This window comes from Hibiscus syriacus, unplaced genomic scaffold, assembly GCF_006381635.1.
Source record: "Hibiscus syriacus cultivar Baekdansim isolate YM2019G1 unplaced genomic scaffold, ASM638163v2 tig00013808_pilon, whole genome shotgun sequence".
In the NCBI taxonomy this organism is placed as follows: domain Eukaryota; kingdom Viridiplantae; phylum Streptophyta; class Magnoliopsida; order Malvales; family Malvaceae; genus Hibiscus; species Hibiscus syriacus.
In genome coordinates, this window is record NW_024062310.1 from 722844 (window position 1) to 736890 (window position 14047).

A 14047-nucleotide genomic window follows, 5' to 3' on the forward strand; every position below is an offset into this window, starting at 1 on the left:
TCAAATTATTTTTAATTTTTTTTCATCAAGTAACTTGAATTATATTTAATTTAATCATGAATCATCGAGTATCATTTCTTCTTATCTAAATTAGAAAAATAAATCATTTATAATAATCACAATTTAAATATTACTGTCAATATAAGTGCAATTAAAATACAAAATAATTCGATTGTAATTAGATGGGAAGAACATGATCATCACCTCAACCTACTGGTTCTCCATGGCTATACATCATCTCCATTATGACTTTTGGGGATGTCATCATGATAATGCGCAACGAAAAGAAAAGCTTTTAGTCTATTCTTTTTCTTAAAACGTTCACGTTTGTGACTTCGGCTATCACCGTCCACCGTTTTATTACTCTTACTTCGTGGCTTGAAAACAATATTTGATGAACCCTGTGTAATTTATCAATGAACCAACATGTTGGTTTAAGAGGTAAAATATCAAATTTGAGTCTTTATATATGTAAAAAAATTTGTTAAAAAATCCTTCACCAAAATTAAATATACGATACGGATCAGTTTAGATTAGTTAAAACTAAACCTTAAAATTGAGAGTATAAAAAAGTTTCATCAATTAGATAATAATAATAATAAAATATAAAGATTGGTTTAACTTTAAAATAATAAAGAGTCAATATAATTATTTAGCAGTAGAATTTTAAAACCATAAATATCGAAGTAGACAGTGGCACACATGTCTAGTTTCTACGGAGACGGCGGTGCTAAACTAAACAACAATTTCGCTTTGCAATTTGAAATAATAAAATTGAGGGACTAAAAAGATCATTATGATTCCATGTCTTTCTCCCTCCGTTCGGCCGCTACCAACAAAAGCACTGTTTTGATTTCCACAGTTCGTCTGAGGCAGCCAAAACCATAACAAACCCAGAAAAACACAGACCAATCTTTGTCTTTTGAGAAAATGGGTGTAACGAGTCCACTCAAAGGCCCAACTCGCTCTCGTTCGTTCACCACTAAGTTGTTGCCTTATGTTCTTTATGCTTCCTTCTCAATAGCTCTCTGTCGCTTCTACTTTCATTTTTTCCCTTTCCTTGTATCCAACCGCATCATTCTCACTTCTTCTTCTTCTTCTTCTCCTTCTCCTTCGCCTCCCTCTTTATCTTTCTTCAGAGGTACATGCTGTGAAGAAACAAAAGTTGTCACTTTTTTTTATCACTTTTTCGATTATGGGTGGTATTATTATTGAATAAGTTTCGATCTTTATCTGTTCTTGCTTATTTTGCAGAAGAAGAAACTGCTTATGAGACTCCATGTAACTACACCAATGGAAGATGGGTCCATGACAAGATGGGGCCTCTATACAATGGCACAACCTGTGGTACTATCAAAGACGGTCAAAATTGCATCTCACATGGGAGAGCAGACTTGGGTTACCTTTACTGGCGATGGCAACCGAACCAATGCCAGCTCCCAAGGTTTGATCCCAACACTTTCTTCAACCTTGTTAGCAACAAGCATATAGCTTTTGTAGGTGACTCTATGGCTAGGAACCAATGGGAATCACTCCTTTGCATGCTGGCCACCGCCTCAAATCCCAACCCGATTTACACGAACGGGGAGGATAACAAGTTTCGTACATGGCACTTCGATTCTCATAACGTTACCGTATCGGTTTATTGGTCGCCTTTTCTTGTTAGAGGTGTTGAGAAATCGAAAGATGGTCCGGATCATAATGAATTGTATGTTGATGTTGTTGATGACAGGTGGGGATCTGATTTGGACCATTTAGATACGGTTGTACTCTCAGTAGGCCATTGGTTTCTTCATCCTGCTGTCTATTATGAGGGTGGCTCTGTTTTGGGTTGCCATTACTGCCCTGGATTGAACCACACCGAGATAGGCTTCTATGGTGTGATGAGGAAGGCAATAAAGACCGCTCTCGAGACGATAATCGAAAGGAAAATGGGTAGTGGTTGTGGAATCGATGTGTTTTTAACCAGTTTTTCTCCTTCACATTTTGAAGGCGAATGGGATAAGGCTGGTGCTTGTCCGAAGACAGAGCCTTACAAGGAAGGAGAGAAGATGGTTGAAGGAATGGATGCGGATATGAGATCGATCGCGGTCGAAGAAATCGAAGCCGCCAAAGTGAATGCAAAGCAATTTGGAAGGTTGAGACTTGAGATATTGGATGTGACCAAATTGTCATTAATGAGACGAGATGGTCATCCGGGGCCTTATATGTATCGGTTTCCGTTCGCCGATGGAGTTCGAGAACATGTTCAAAACGACTGTGTACATTGGTGTCTTCCGGGTCCGATCGATACTTGGAATCAGATAATGTTACATGTTATCAGAAGATGGAGGGGAGGAGAATGAGGGGCGAGGCAAATACGATACAAAATTCAGGGTTTCGATTTCATTCTTGCTGTCCAGCTGTATTTATCACATCAACAAAGACATTTTTTTAATAAAACTTATCTTTGTTTATATGAGAGAAAGTGGTATCAGTTCAAAGAGTAATTGAATAGAAGTGTTAAAATAACTCAAATCATTAAAAATAAATGAAGATATACGACTTGTGGGAAGAATAAAACACGTGCCTTCAGGAGACATGGATGGATTTGGTTCGCCCGTCAACTGATCAGATTGGCCATCTACTTCGTGTTCTTTGCAAGACCACAAAATCGCAACCAAACTCTCAAATGAAAAAAAAAGGGAATGCTTTCAGTTAAAAAACGTTTTCCACCACAGTTTTTAGATGATGTTTTCCAAAATTATCTCATCAACAACAGATTCTGATCTAAAATAAGCTCACAGTTTCTATGGCAGCAGCAGCACTTAAACTATCTCCTTGCTCAGATCTCCAACCACAGTACCAGCGCTTCCGAACCGAATTAAAACCCACCAAAGTTCAATCCTTTAACTCATCTAGAAACCCTCTTCTTCCCCTCCGCAAACTCCATCGTCACGGCTTCAAATGCTGTCTCCCTTCTTCTTCCTCCTCCACCAACTGCATCGCTCCCACTCACTACTTCTCCTTCCTCGACGAACCCTTAAGGGGAAGCCGCGTTTTAACAAACGAAGAGCTCGAAAAGTTCAAAACTTTGGAGTCTTTCGTCTATCTTCAACAGTTGGAATCTGGGTCGTTGTGGGTTCGGGTCATGAGGACCGAGGAAATGGATTTGACCGTCGGGTTGTTGGCTTTGTCATTCGCCGAGTCAGTGTTCATGTCTTTGCAGTACGAGGCTTTGTTGAGATTCTTCGTGAAACAGTATTTGATGGAGAGGAGAGCTTCCATGCCACATGCTGTCACTCTAGTTGGGTTCTATAGAGAGGACGGTGGGAAGAGAGGAGAGCAACTGGCTGGAACAGTGGAGGTTTGCTTCGACAAAAGGGGTGCTAATGCTTCTCCTCCTACACCTACAGCTCCTAAGAATTCTCCATATATTTGTAACATGACTGTCACAAAGGAGCTTAGAAGGTAAAAAAAAAAGTTTTCTTTTATTGTACTTTTGTATTAGTTTCCTCTGTTCCTTGTTTGGTGGATATTAGTGGAAGGGAATAATGACATGATGTTGGATTTGTCATGTTAATGTGCTCAATATGTTCTAAGTTGAGTTTGTTCATTTGGATAGTGGTTCTACACACTAGTAGGGTCAAAGATTATTGTTAGGTTAACTAATAAGTGAAAATAAAATGTGGCATTTGTAATGTTGAAGCCATTTTAGGACTAAAAATTTACTCTTGTAGTCAACAAGCGCTCTCATTGCAGGTTGAACTTAGTAACAAAGGCCTCTTTTTTTTTTTTTTATCTAATTCTTGGTGTTTGCATTTGAATCATATAGGAGGGGGATTGGTTGGCATCTTCTCAAAGCAAGTGAGGAGCTAATATCTCGAATGACTTCTTCAAAAGAGGTGTACTTGCATTGCAGAATGATCGATGAGGCTCCATTCAACATGTACATAAAAGCAGGATACAATGTTGTTCAAACGGACAGTATATTTATCTTGCTGACATTACAGAGACGTAAGCATTTGATGTGCAAGAAACTCCCGGTTTCTACCAGTTTCTCAGAGTCAGATATGTTGGAATCCGGTGAGGAACATCTCTCATAAATGTATAAGTTGAAATCATACTGTAATCATACCCGTTTGAGATAAGAGCTGTTCGAGTCACACATAAAACCCATTTTTTTTTACTGAAACTCTTACTCCCGCTTCTCCTTTTGTTGCTCATTGTCATAAACCTGTCATTTTTTTTTCTGCTTGTTGGAGGAGATGATTTTGTTCTTATATCTTTTCTGCCACTCTGTCTCTTTTCATAGTCCCTAATGGAGTTCAAAAAGCTTGCTAGGATCATTCATTTCAGTGGATGTGGTACTAGGAATTCAATGGCTACTTAAAATATCTCATTGTGTTTAGTTTATGACTCATCATGTGCATGGTAGAGCAGACTTGAAGAGTAAACTGCATCCAGCATATCCATTGCTTGTCACTTTTTCTCAAGTTATTGTCTTATACAAACTTCTAATGCACTTCTTCTCTCTTGCTTCGTTAACATGTTTTTGAGCACGAACTTATGATCAGGGAAGGGATAAAATGAGATGCCTTTCTATGCGCTTTCATTATTGTTGGTGCAAACTAAATCAAAGACCGCTATTTGTTATCATTTTTGTGTGTGCAAAATACTTATTTAAGTGTGTTCACACAATGTACAATACATAGAATTAGCTGCATTAAGCAAAATATTAACAAATAAATTGGTGATGATAACTAGAACAAATACGGGGATATATTATCTCTTCAACATGAATCCTACTAATATTTCTTTTGTTTCGACTCATAGATGACTCAAATACCTTGTCTCTTTGAGTCCTCTTATCAAATTTACCCGGTAATAGTGTTTGCTCTTAACTCATGGCGTCCTTATTGTTGATATGATACAGTTTTACTGCTGGTTAGAAAATTGCATTTCTCAACCCATCCTAAAAGGCATGCCCTAGGCCTTTTGCATTTGCACAGAAAATCAGTTGCAGTTCTTTAACACATTCTGGCATTGAGGGTCGCTCTCTGCTCTCAACACGGACACAGCGTGATGCTTGGCTTGCAAACATTACTATAGATTCGATTGTGTATGAACTTCAAGCCATCTCTGGGTCAATCACCTTACGTAATTTCTTCCTATCATTCAGTATGTGCTTAACCTGTAACATAGACCACGACCGCCAACTTATTTGTTGCAAGTCCTTGAAACCTTAGAGCCATAACCTCTTTGAATTATAAGCTGTTATTACCTATAACATACCTGGGCTACAAGGTTTCGGTCACTTGCTCCCTGGTTTAAGTCTACAGCCCTGTGTCCCGTCAGGAGCTCTAGAAGAACCACTCCGAATGCATAAACATCACTCTGTAAAGTTAATTTTCCTGTCTATCATAAGAGAAGACAGATGAAAAACCGAGATCATGCTTGTTGTTGCTAACCTAATTTAAAATGTAACATCTAGTATTTTTTCTGATGAAAGTTAAATAATTGGATATTTGTTGTATATGAGTTTGCTTTCCTAGTATTTTAGACTTATCTATACTTTTTGTTAGGAATTAGAAGAGAAATGTAGGGAGTAAGTTTATGACATGAAGATGAATACTGATGTATACTGGCCTACTGGGGATCGAAATATCCAAATGTGCCAAGAACTCTTGCAGTCATATCAATCTCTTGACGCTCTGGCATCAGTTTGGCTAGTCCAAAGTCTGATATCTGCAAAAAGAGTAGTAAATCGAGTTTTAGTGATGAATATGCTTTATAATGTCAATTCTGGCCGAAAAGTTTGTAAGTTTTTTACCTTTGCTTCGAAGTTGTCGTTTAGATGGACATTTGTGGACTTGAAATCTCTGTGAACTATAGGAATTCCAACTGCAGAATTAGAATGGAGATAAGCAAGTCCCATAGATGCATCGATTGCCACTTTGAGCCTTGAAGGCCAATCCAGTTTCTTTTCACAAATACCTATTTTAGCTGTTTATGATTTGATAGATGTTAGATGAATGAGGGACTGGGTTGGGAACAGACTCGAGTAGAAACCTACCACTTAAGTGATCTTGCAGGTTCCTTTTTGCATGTATTCATAGACTAGAAACCGGTGCTTCCCGTCTGCACAATAAGCTATCAACGAAACCAGGTTCGGATGGTCAAGTCTGCTCAAGATATCAATTTCAACACGGAATTCACGTTCTCCTTAAGCTACTTTGGATGGCGGCAGCTCCATTTTCTTGATTGCAACAACCTTAAGAATACAGAAAGAGAACTTTTGTATGTTTTCTTTACTCTTTGGTTCATTACCGCCTATTGAAGCATAACTATTGCATGGAACAAACAAAGCTATTGCTACACAAACATTAGGAAAAATAATAAATACCTCCCTTGATTGTAGAGTGCCCTTGTAGACTCGGCCAAACCCTCCTTTCCCGAGCAGATTCTTGTCACTGAAAGAACGCGTTGCCTCCTCCATCTCCTTAAGGGTGAAAATTGACGACCCGTGACGACGTTTTGTTTGCTGGGGCATTTGATCCTCAATTCCCCAGTACTCTGCAGGTTTATGTCCCTGAAAGTAGGAATGGAAGATATTGGAACCTTTAAAAAAAACACTGCAAAAGGATGAACAGGTTATCATGTGAAGGAAAATAAAATACAAGGGTCGGTATGATCCCGGGTGTTGCATCTCCGGCGTTTTTTCCATGCTGAGGCGAAGCGGAGAGGCATTGTATCTCCTTCCTCGGATGGAATCACCTGTGCTTGATGATTGAACCGACAGATTAATGCTTGAACAATATGAATAGAAGGAAATGATTCTCAGGATGTGCCTGAAAAAGAGGTATAGACCATTTTTTGCAACAAACATATATCAGATGGAGAGTTGGCACTTGAAGGAAAAGAAAAGGCAGGTGAAAGGGAAAAAGAAAGTTGGTTTTGAAATTGAATCCACTACTGCTATTACTCTCTTTCTCCATGCAGTTTTCTTTTGCCTTTTTGTTGGGTTTTGAAAGGAGATTTTGAGGGTAGCCGTTGAGAGGATGCTTTCATTGATTTGTTTTAGTGGCATTCTCCATGATTATTTTCTTCCAAACTCAAATCTCTCACTACCAATTTTAGAAATTCAAAAACATTACTGTTGTTATGAAAATGACAACGTAAGGGATTGGTCCTTATTTTATTTGATTGTTACAGCAATGTGAGGGCCTAAGAATCCACCAATTCTTCCTTTCAGGTATGCATTAGATAGCATCATTTTATCATCTAATAACTGAGTTCTTACTTCTTATAAATAGGGTCGAGTATTCGATCGAGTTAGGTGAAAATTTTCAAATTAATTGAATTTATGAATATCATTTATCATTCAGGCTTTATTTATTTTTTTAACCTGAATTGAATAAATTTATTTGAGTTTATATTGAAATTCAAATACAGGTATTTACAATATCATGGTAATGATGGAATCTCTCAAAAGTATACATATATTTTTTTATATTTTTTATATGGATAAATAAGATTTACAATATTATTTAATAATTCAAATATTATATAAAATTATATAATATAATCATAATGTTTTTTTTAATAAGAGATTTTAAGGACAAAATGAGAGTATGAAAAAGTTAACAAGTTGACGGGATTAAAGACTGTAAAAAGTTGTAGTCAGAAAACCAAATTGAATAAAATGTAAAGATTGAAGATAAAATCGAAGAAATATATATTATTCAAAAGAGGGATTGAAGTTACACGTGTATTTTACAATGATTGAGGAACCTATTGTTCAAATTTAATAAAAAGAAAGACCTAAAACAAAAGAAGAATCGAAGAAATAAGGGAGTCAGACACTTCGGCTAAAAAGAAACAATCTCGTTTTAATTTTCATTTTTTTATTATTCAAACCCAATAAATTTAAATTCGATTCATTTAAAACTTGAATTAAAAATTAAATTAAATCTATTAATTTAAATTTCAAAAATTAAACTAATTTGAATCAAATAAAATTTTATACACCCTTCAAAAGGAATAAATAAACGGAAAAGACCAAAAGAAAGCAAGCAATAAATAATTACATGAGCAGGTAAATAAACGGAAAGTAACCTTCAAAAGCATTAACTATTTTAAACACCAAAGTACAAAAATACATCAAATATATGATTTCTGGATTTTCTTTAACAGCTTTGTTTGTTCACGCAGAAACCATGCACGACAGAAGCATTTAAAACTTATGAATCTGTCCACAAACTTCCATCAAGCAGGGCAAAGCAAGGGTCCAAGCCATCATATATATATATATATATATATATATATATATATATATATATGCATATGCGTATGTGATGTAAGGCGATGTACACGCTTTGGTGAAAAGAAAGTAGATAGTCTTATTGTGTTCCGATTTAGGATTGACAAGTACTGATGTCCTTGAATTATAAGCTTGACTGCAACATAATAAGAAAGAAATGTGATTAATGATGGGTTTAAGAAATGAATAATAATATAAGTAATGGAAATAGAAAGAATAAGAATAGAGATGGCTGCGGAATTATGGAATTGGTGATGGTCTTGATGAAGGATGTTGATGATGATGAAATGGCAATGGTGGTGATGTTGTATCTCAAACGCGCCAAAGAGGAAACTATGCTATGAAGCACAATCCCGGTCTTCACAAACTTGCCTGAGGGGCGGTGATCGTGTCTTCAACCCACTAGATATCAATCTAGGAATCTTGGAATCAAAATGGAAGGAATGGCGCCACAAGTCTAGGAACTATACTTGTTTAATCGATAAAGTTCACAAAGAACTTTGAAGAGAAATTAACTCACAAGAGTAATTTTAATATATGAGATGAGATGAGATGAGTACAAATGATGGCAAGCCACTCTATTTATAGGAAATGAGAGGGCTTGGTCGAATGGATACATGATGTTTCGGCTAGATACATGTCTCTAGGAAGATACATAATGCTTCAAAATAAAAGAACATGTCTATAGGCTTGGTGTTGTTTCGACTAACCCTTCATAAAGGGACTTGATGATTCGACTAAGGATGGGAAGGCATCTCCCTTGGCCGAATGGTGATGCTTGTTCATCTTGGCGCCAAATGCTTCTCTTTGGCCAAATGGTGATGTGCCTCCTTATGTTGGCGCCAAATGCTCTCATGTGCATAGCATGTGTGTGGCCGAATATGTATGGAGCTTTATATCATGTTCCTTGATGATTTAAACCTCCAATGTTTACAATATCTTCATCAGCATGCTCTTGGATGTAAAGGCATCTTCATGGGCAGCATCATTCATGAAAGGTCACAATGTTTGAGAAATGTGTCCCTTCATGTTTGAGCTACTTATGGTGTGAATGAGCTAAAGGTGAGCTGGCTATAGGTGACTTGTATCATGGTGAACATTATGACAGCTCCTTGTGAAAAGGTACCTCTTGAGTTGGCAACTATTCACGAAAAGGTACGATTTCACAAATTTTGACTTAGGGCATATTTGAAGTGTCCTAAGTGGTGATGATGGTGCAGCTCCCCAGCTGAAATGAGGTCACCTTGTAGCTCAAATCTTCAGCTCAATCCAGCTATGAGCTCATGGCCTCAAAACAACTTTTCACCAATTTGCTTCTTATGCTCTCCTAATCGTTCCCATGTAAGTATCCTTGCTTTTACATGCTCCATTTAGCTCCAATGTAGCTCCCAAGTATTGGCCGAATGTGCCTACATGCATAACATAAATAAATAAACTAAGTAAATGAACTTATATAATGTATTATATAAGAATGTGAACTATAATATATTATGATAACTTATATTTCACATATTAATGGATAAGTAATCATCATAATAACTATAAATATAATATATGTAGATGAAAATAACTATAAAATAAGCATATATATGTGTAAAGTTAGAAAGTCTCTTCCCTTGTAAGGGTGGAATATCCATGATGTTGAATTGGATCACATCATCCTCCCATTCTTTTAATCGATTTGTCCTCAAATCGAAAGATCTTATTTTCCTTGAATCCTTCCATTCGATAAGTACCCTTATGAAAAGGTTCATATCTTTTGAAAGAATGCCTTGTAAGTTCTTGATCTGAAAAGAAAGGAAACTTTCATTAGTATGAATATGATCAAACAAAATTAAAGTTAAGAAATATTTCCTGAAAAATGTAGGTTCAAAGTTCATGTCTATTGAAGACATTTGGCTTTGAATGTTGGTGCCCTTTAGTATTCCAAAAATCATGCCCCTTTCCATAGATAGATGCATTGATTCATGAAAGGTGATGACTCTTGGAATAGTGATGTCCTCATAAGTCACGCCCTTTGGATGGAAAATCATTTCCCTTTGGTTTTCAATAGGCATGACTATTGATTCTTGATGGATCACGTCATTTGGATGAAGAGTTACCATTCTTTGCTCTTCAATAATCGCACCTCTTGGCTCTTGAAAAGTCATATCCTTTAGTTCACCAAATTGATGGATTGTGTTGCTTGATTCATCCTGCAAATCAAAGGAAACTATTGTATTGTTAAGGTTAGAAAAATCATCATCAACTTTGCGTCTTGTCAATAGACATCTTTGTAACAAGCACTTGTTTTTGGGCTGGTTTCCTCCTTTATTAACTTCGATTTTCCTTTCCTCATGGCCTCAATACTTTGTTTCATCTTGATTTGATCAATTTGGACTTGTTTAGGCGTCAAAGGTGTTAGGATGATCTCCTTCCCTCCATGGTTGAATGAATATTGATTGGTAAAACAATCATGAATGGTCCTCCTATCATATTGCCATGGTCTTCCAAGGAGTAAATGGCTAGCATGCATAGGAACAACATCGCACATAACCTCATCCTTGTACTTACCAATGGAGAAAGGAACCATCACCTGTTTGTTGACATTAAGTTCTCCTCATTCATTTAACCATTGTAATTTGTAGGGACTTGGATGCTTCAATGTTTTTAATCCCAATTTCTCCACCATAATGGTACTTGCTACGTTGGTACAACTTCCACCGTCTATGATCATGAAACATACCTTTTCATTCACATGGAAACGTGTATGAAAGATGTTTTCCCGTTGTGCATTGTCCTTTACCACTTGAGTACTTAGACTTCTTTTGACCACTAGGGCTTCACCTTCCACCGGAGCACCAATTTTAGCCTCTTCCTCAACTTCTGTTAGTGGTGGTGGCGCTTTTTTTTCTTCATGGTCAGATTCAATCTCACCATTTCCAAGTAGTAACATGGTGTTTCGGTTGGGACATTGTGTGGATACATGCCCCCTCCCAAGACATTTAAAACAACGGATGTCTCTTGATCATTCAAGGATCTTTTTTCCTCGATTATCATTGCTGAGTTGGGAAGCATTTGAGGATTCAACCTTTTTCTTGATAGGAGTAGGAGTAGACTTCTTCAAATTGTTAGGACTCCATCTTGAAGGCATGGTAGTGCGAGATATAGATCTTCTCCGTAGTTGCCTCTTTATCTTCATAGCCATTTGCACCATTTCATCAAGTTCTATGTAATGGTACAACTCTAGTGTGTTGGCAATCTCGGGATTAAGTCCGACAAGAAATCGAGCCATGGTTGCTTCACGATCCTCCTCAATATTAACTCGGATCATTGCCACTTTCATTTCCTTATAGTAATCCTCTACACTCCTTTAGCCTTGCTTTAGGTTATGCAATTTCTTAAACATGTCCTGGTGATAATGAGTAGGAATAAAACGTTTACGCATGATACCTTTCATTTCGAGCCATGTTGAAATTGGTCTTTCTCCATTCCTCCTCCGAGTAATAGTAAGTTTATCCCACCATATCAAAGCATAATCGACAAAATCCATGGCTGTCAATCTTACTTTCTTGAGTTCGGAATATTTATGGCAACTGAAAACATGTTCCACCTTGCTTTCCCATTCAAGATATGCTTCCCGATCAGTTTTTCCTTAAAATTGAGGAATCTTGATTTTTATGTTGCTCATGTTATCATCAACATTGGCACGCCTGGGTCGTTGTATCAATGTTGGTTCTTCTTCATCATAAGGATTTGGGACATCATCTTCTGGAAGAGGTTGTTGCCTCCGAGGAGTATCATTGTTTCTAGTTTGTGGTTGATCTTGTCTTTGGTCTAGTTTCTCATGGAGAACATCAAATTATGTTTGAAAAATTCTCATCATTTCTCCAATCAGTGATTGCATTTGCAAATTGGGTTGACCTGCATTTCCTTTAGGACTTTGAGACATGGTTAGTAAATAAAACAAAAATAAACCTTACCAGCAAACTCACAAAGTCTCACAAGTTCACTCCAAAGAAAAGATAAGATCACTCCACTCAACACTCGCGTTTACTCTCGGGAATATAATTATGGCTTTTAACAATTCCCCTTTTGATCTCACTCTCTCAATAGCCTTTTTCCACTCAAATTTCTCTTGCTAAGTCATTTGAGGAACTTACTCAAGATTATAACAAGTTAATTCCTTCCTTGTGTGTGTGTCGGCTACAAATAGGTTAGGGTAGAAAGAAAGGTAGAAGAAAGGATTTAAAGGTATTAAAAGAAAGAAATGGTTGAAGACAAGGAAAATGAAATGATAGAAAAGGAAGAGGTGACTTACAATTCAAGAAACAACACTTACTGCAACCTTTCTTAAGAAACAATAAGGTTATCTTCTCTTAGTGTAGATGGCCTCTTTGGTGTTCTTGTAATAGTAGAGCACTTTTCCTTGGCTTGCTTTCTCTTTTGAATTTCTTTTCTTTTCTGATTTTCTTTCTTTTTGCACTCCAATTTTGTTGAAGGAGTCTTTTTCTCTTTTGATATTTTTTTGCTTTGCACGCCAATAACACTTTTGTTGTCAATCCGACTATGCTCTGATTACCGCTTGATGTAAGGCGATCTACACGCTTTGGTGAAAAGAAAGTAGATAACCTTATTGTGTCCCGATCTAGGATTGACAAGTACTGATGTCCTTGAATTATAAGCTTGGCTGCAACATAATAAGAAAGAAATATGATTAATGATAGGTTTAAGAAATGAATAATAATATAAGTAATGAAAATAGAAAGAATAAGAATAGAGATGGCTGCGGAATTATGGAATTGGTGATGGTCTTGATGAAGGATGTTGATGATGATGAAATGGCAATGGTGGTGATGTTGTATCTCAAACACGCTAAAGAGGAAACTATGTTATGAAGCACAATCCTGGACTTCACAAACTTGCTTGAGGGGTGGTGATCGTGTCTTCAACCCACTAGATATCAATCTAGGAATCTTGGAATCAAAATGGAAGGAATGACGCCACAAGTATAGGAACTATACTTGTTTAATCGATAAAGTTCACAAAGAACTTTGAAGAGAAATTAACTCACAAGAGTAATTTTAATATATGAGATGAGATGAGTAAAAATGATGGCAAGCCACTCTATTTATAGGAAATGAGAGGGCTTGGGCGAATGGTTACATGATGTTTTGGCTAGATACATGTCTCTAGGAAGATACATAATGCTTCAAAATAAAAAAACATGTCTATAGACTTGGTGTTGTTTCGACTAACCCTTCATAAAGGGACTTGATGATTCGGCTAAGGATGGGAAGGAATCTCCCTTGGTCGAATGGTGATGCTTGTTCATCTTGGCGCCAAATACTTCTCTTTGGCCGAATGGTGATGTGCCTTCTTATGTTGGCGCAAAATGCTCTCATGTGCATAGCATGTGTGTGGCCAAATAGGTATGGAGCTTTATATCATGTTCCTTGGTGATTTAAACCTCCAATGTTTACAATATCTTCATCAGCATGCTCTTGGATGTAAAGGCATCTTCATGGGCAGCATCATTCATGAAAGGTCACAATGTTTGAGAAATGTGTCCCTTCATGTTTGAGCTACTTATGGTGTGAATGAGCTAAAGGTGAGCTGGCCATAGGTGACTTGTATCATGGTGAACATTATGGCAGCTCCTTGTGAAAAGGTACCTCTTGAGTTGGCAACTATTCACGAAAAGGTACGATTTCACAAATTTTGACTTAGGACATATTTGAAGTGTCCTAAGTGGTGATGATGATG

General features: G+C 37.0%; 4 protein-coding genes across 4 annotated transcripts; 2 read left to right on the plus strand and 2 right to left on the minus strand.

The window, feature by feature from the left end:
* The first annotated feature begins 751 nt into the window (after positions 1-751).
* Positions 752-2408, plus strand: LOC120206511 (protein ALTERED XYLOGLUCAN 4-like). Its single transcript, XM_039206147.1, has 2 exons — positions 752-1141; positions 1255-2408. Exons 1-2 carry the CDS (start codon positions 931-933, stop codon positions 2343-2345), a joined length of 1302 nt encoding a protein of 433 aa, XP_039062078.1. The 5' UTR covers positions 752-930; the 3' UTR covers positions 2346-2408.
* Positions 2409-2663: 255 nt separating this feature from the next.
* Positions 2664-4197, plus strand: LOC120206512. Its single transcript, XM_039206148.1, has 2 exons — positions 2664-3450; positions 3815-4197. The coding sequence occupies exons 1-2, from the start codon at positions 2792-2794 to the stop codon at positions 4083-4085; spliced, it is 930 nt and encodes a 309-aa protein (XP_039062079.1). The 5' UTR covers positions 2664-2791; the 3' UTR covers positions 4086-4197.
* A 1431-nt stretch (positions 4198-5628) lies between these two features.
* On the minus strand, positions 5629-6088 carry LOC120206469 (probable serine/threonine-protein kinase PBL28). Its single transcript, XM_039206112.1, has 3 exons — positions 6073-6088; positions 5813-5985; positions 5629-5727 (listed from the first exon to the last, which is right to left on the minus strand). The coding sequence occupies exons 1-3, from the start codon at positions 6086-6088 to the stop codon at positions 5629-5631; spliced, it is 288 nt and encodes a 95-aa protein (XP_039062043.1).
* Positions 6071-6940, minus strand: LOC120206514 (probable serine/threonine-protein kinase PBL28). The gene is made up of 3 exons (XM_039206149.1): positions 6654-6940; positions 6386-6567; positions 6071-6253 (listed from the first exon to the last, which is right to left on the minus strand). The coding sequence occupies exons 1-3, from the start codon at positions 6727-6729 to the stop codon at positions 6206-6208; spliced, it is 306 nt and encodes a 101-aa protein (XP_039062080.1). The 5' UTR covers positions 6730-6940; the 3' UTR covers positions 6071-6205.
* Between the last annotated feature and the right edge of the window lie 7107 nt (positions 6941-14047).

Coding starts and splice junctions, on each gene's coding strand:
- LOC120206512 (XM_039206148.1), top strand. CDS start 2,792: ATGGCAGCAGCAGCACTTAAACTATCTCCTTGCTCAGATCTCCAACCA. Junction 3,451..3,814: donor GTCACAAAGGAGCTTAGAAG/GTAAAAAAAAAA, acceptor TGAATCATATAG/GAGGGGGATTGGTTGGCATC.
- LOC120206511 (XM_039206147.1), top strand. CDS start 931: ATGGGTGTAACGAGTCCACTCAAAGGCCCAACTCGCTCTCGTTCGTTC. Junction 1,142..1,254: donor CTCTTTATCTTTCTTCAGAG/GTACATGCTGTG, acceptor CTTATTTTGCAG/AAGAAGAAACTGCTTATGAG.
- LOC120206514 (XM_039206149.1), bottom strand. CDS start 6,729: ATGCCTCTCCGCTTCGCCTCAGCATGGAAAAAACGCCGGAGATGCAAC. Junction 6,568..6,653: donor TCATACCGACCCTTGTATTT/TATTTTCCTTCA, acceptor ACTTTCAGGGAC/ATAAACCTGCAGAGTACTGG. Junction 6,254..6,385: donor GCACTCTACAATCAAGGGAG/GTATTTATTATT, acceptor TGTATTCTTAAG/GTTGTTGCAATCAAGAAAAT.
- LOC120206469 (XM_039206112.1), bottom strand. Junction 5,728..5,812: donor ACGACAACTTCGAAGCAAAG/GTAAAAAACTTA, acceptor CTCTTTTTGCAG/ATATCAGACTTTGGACTAGC.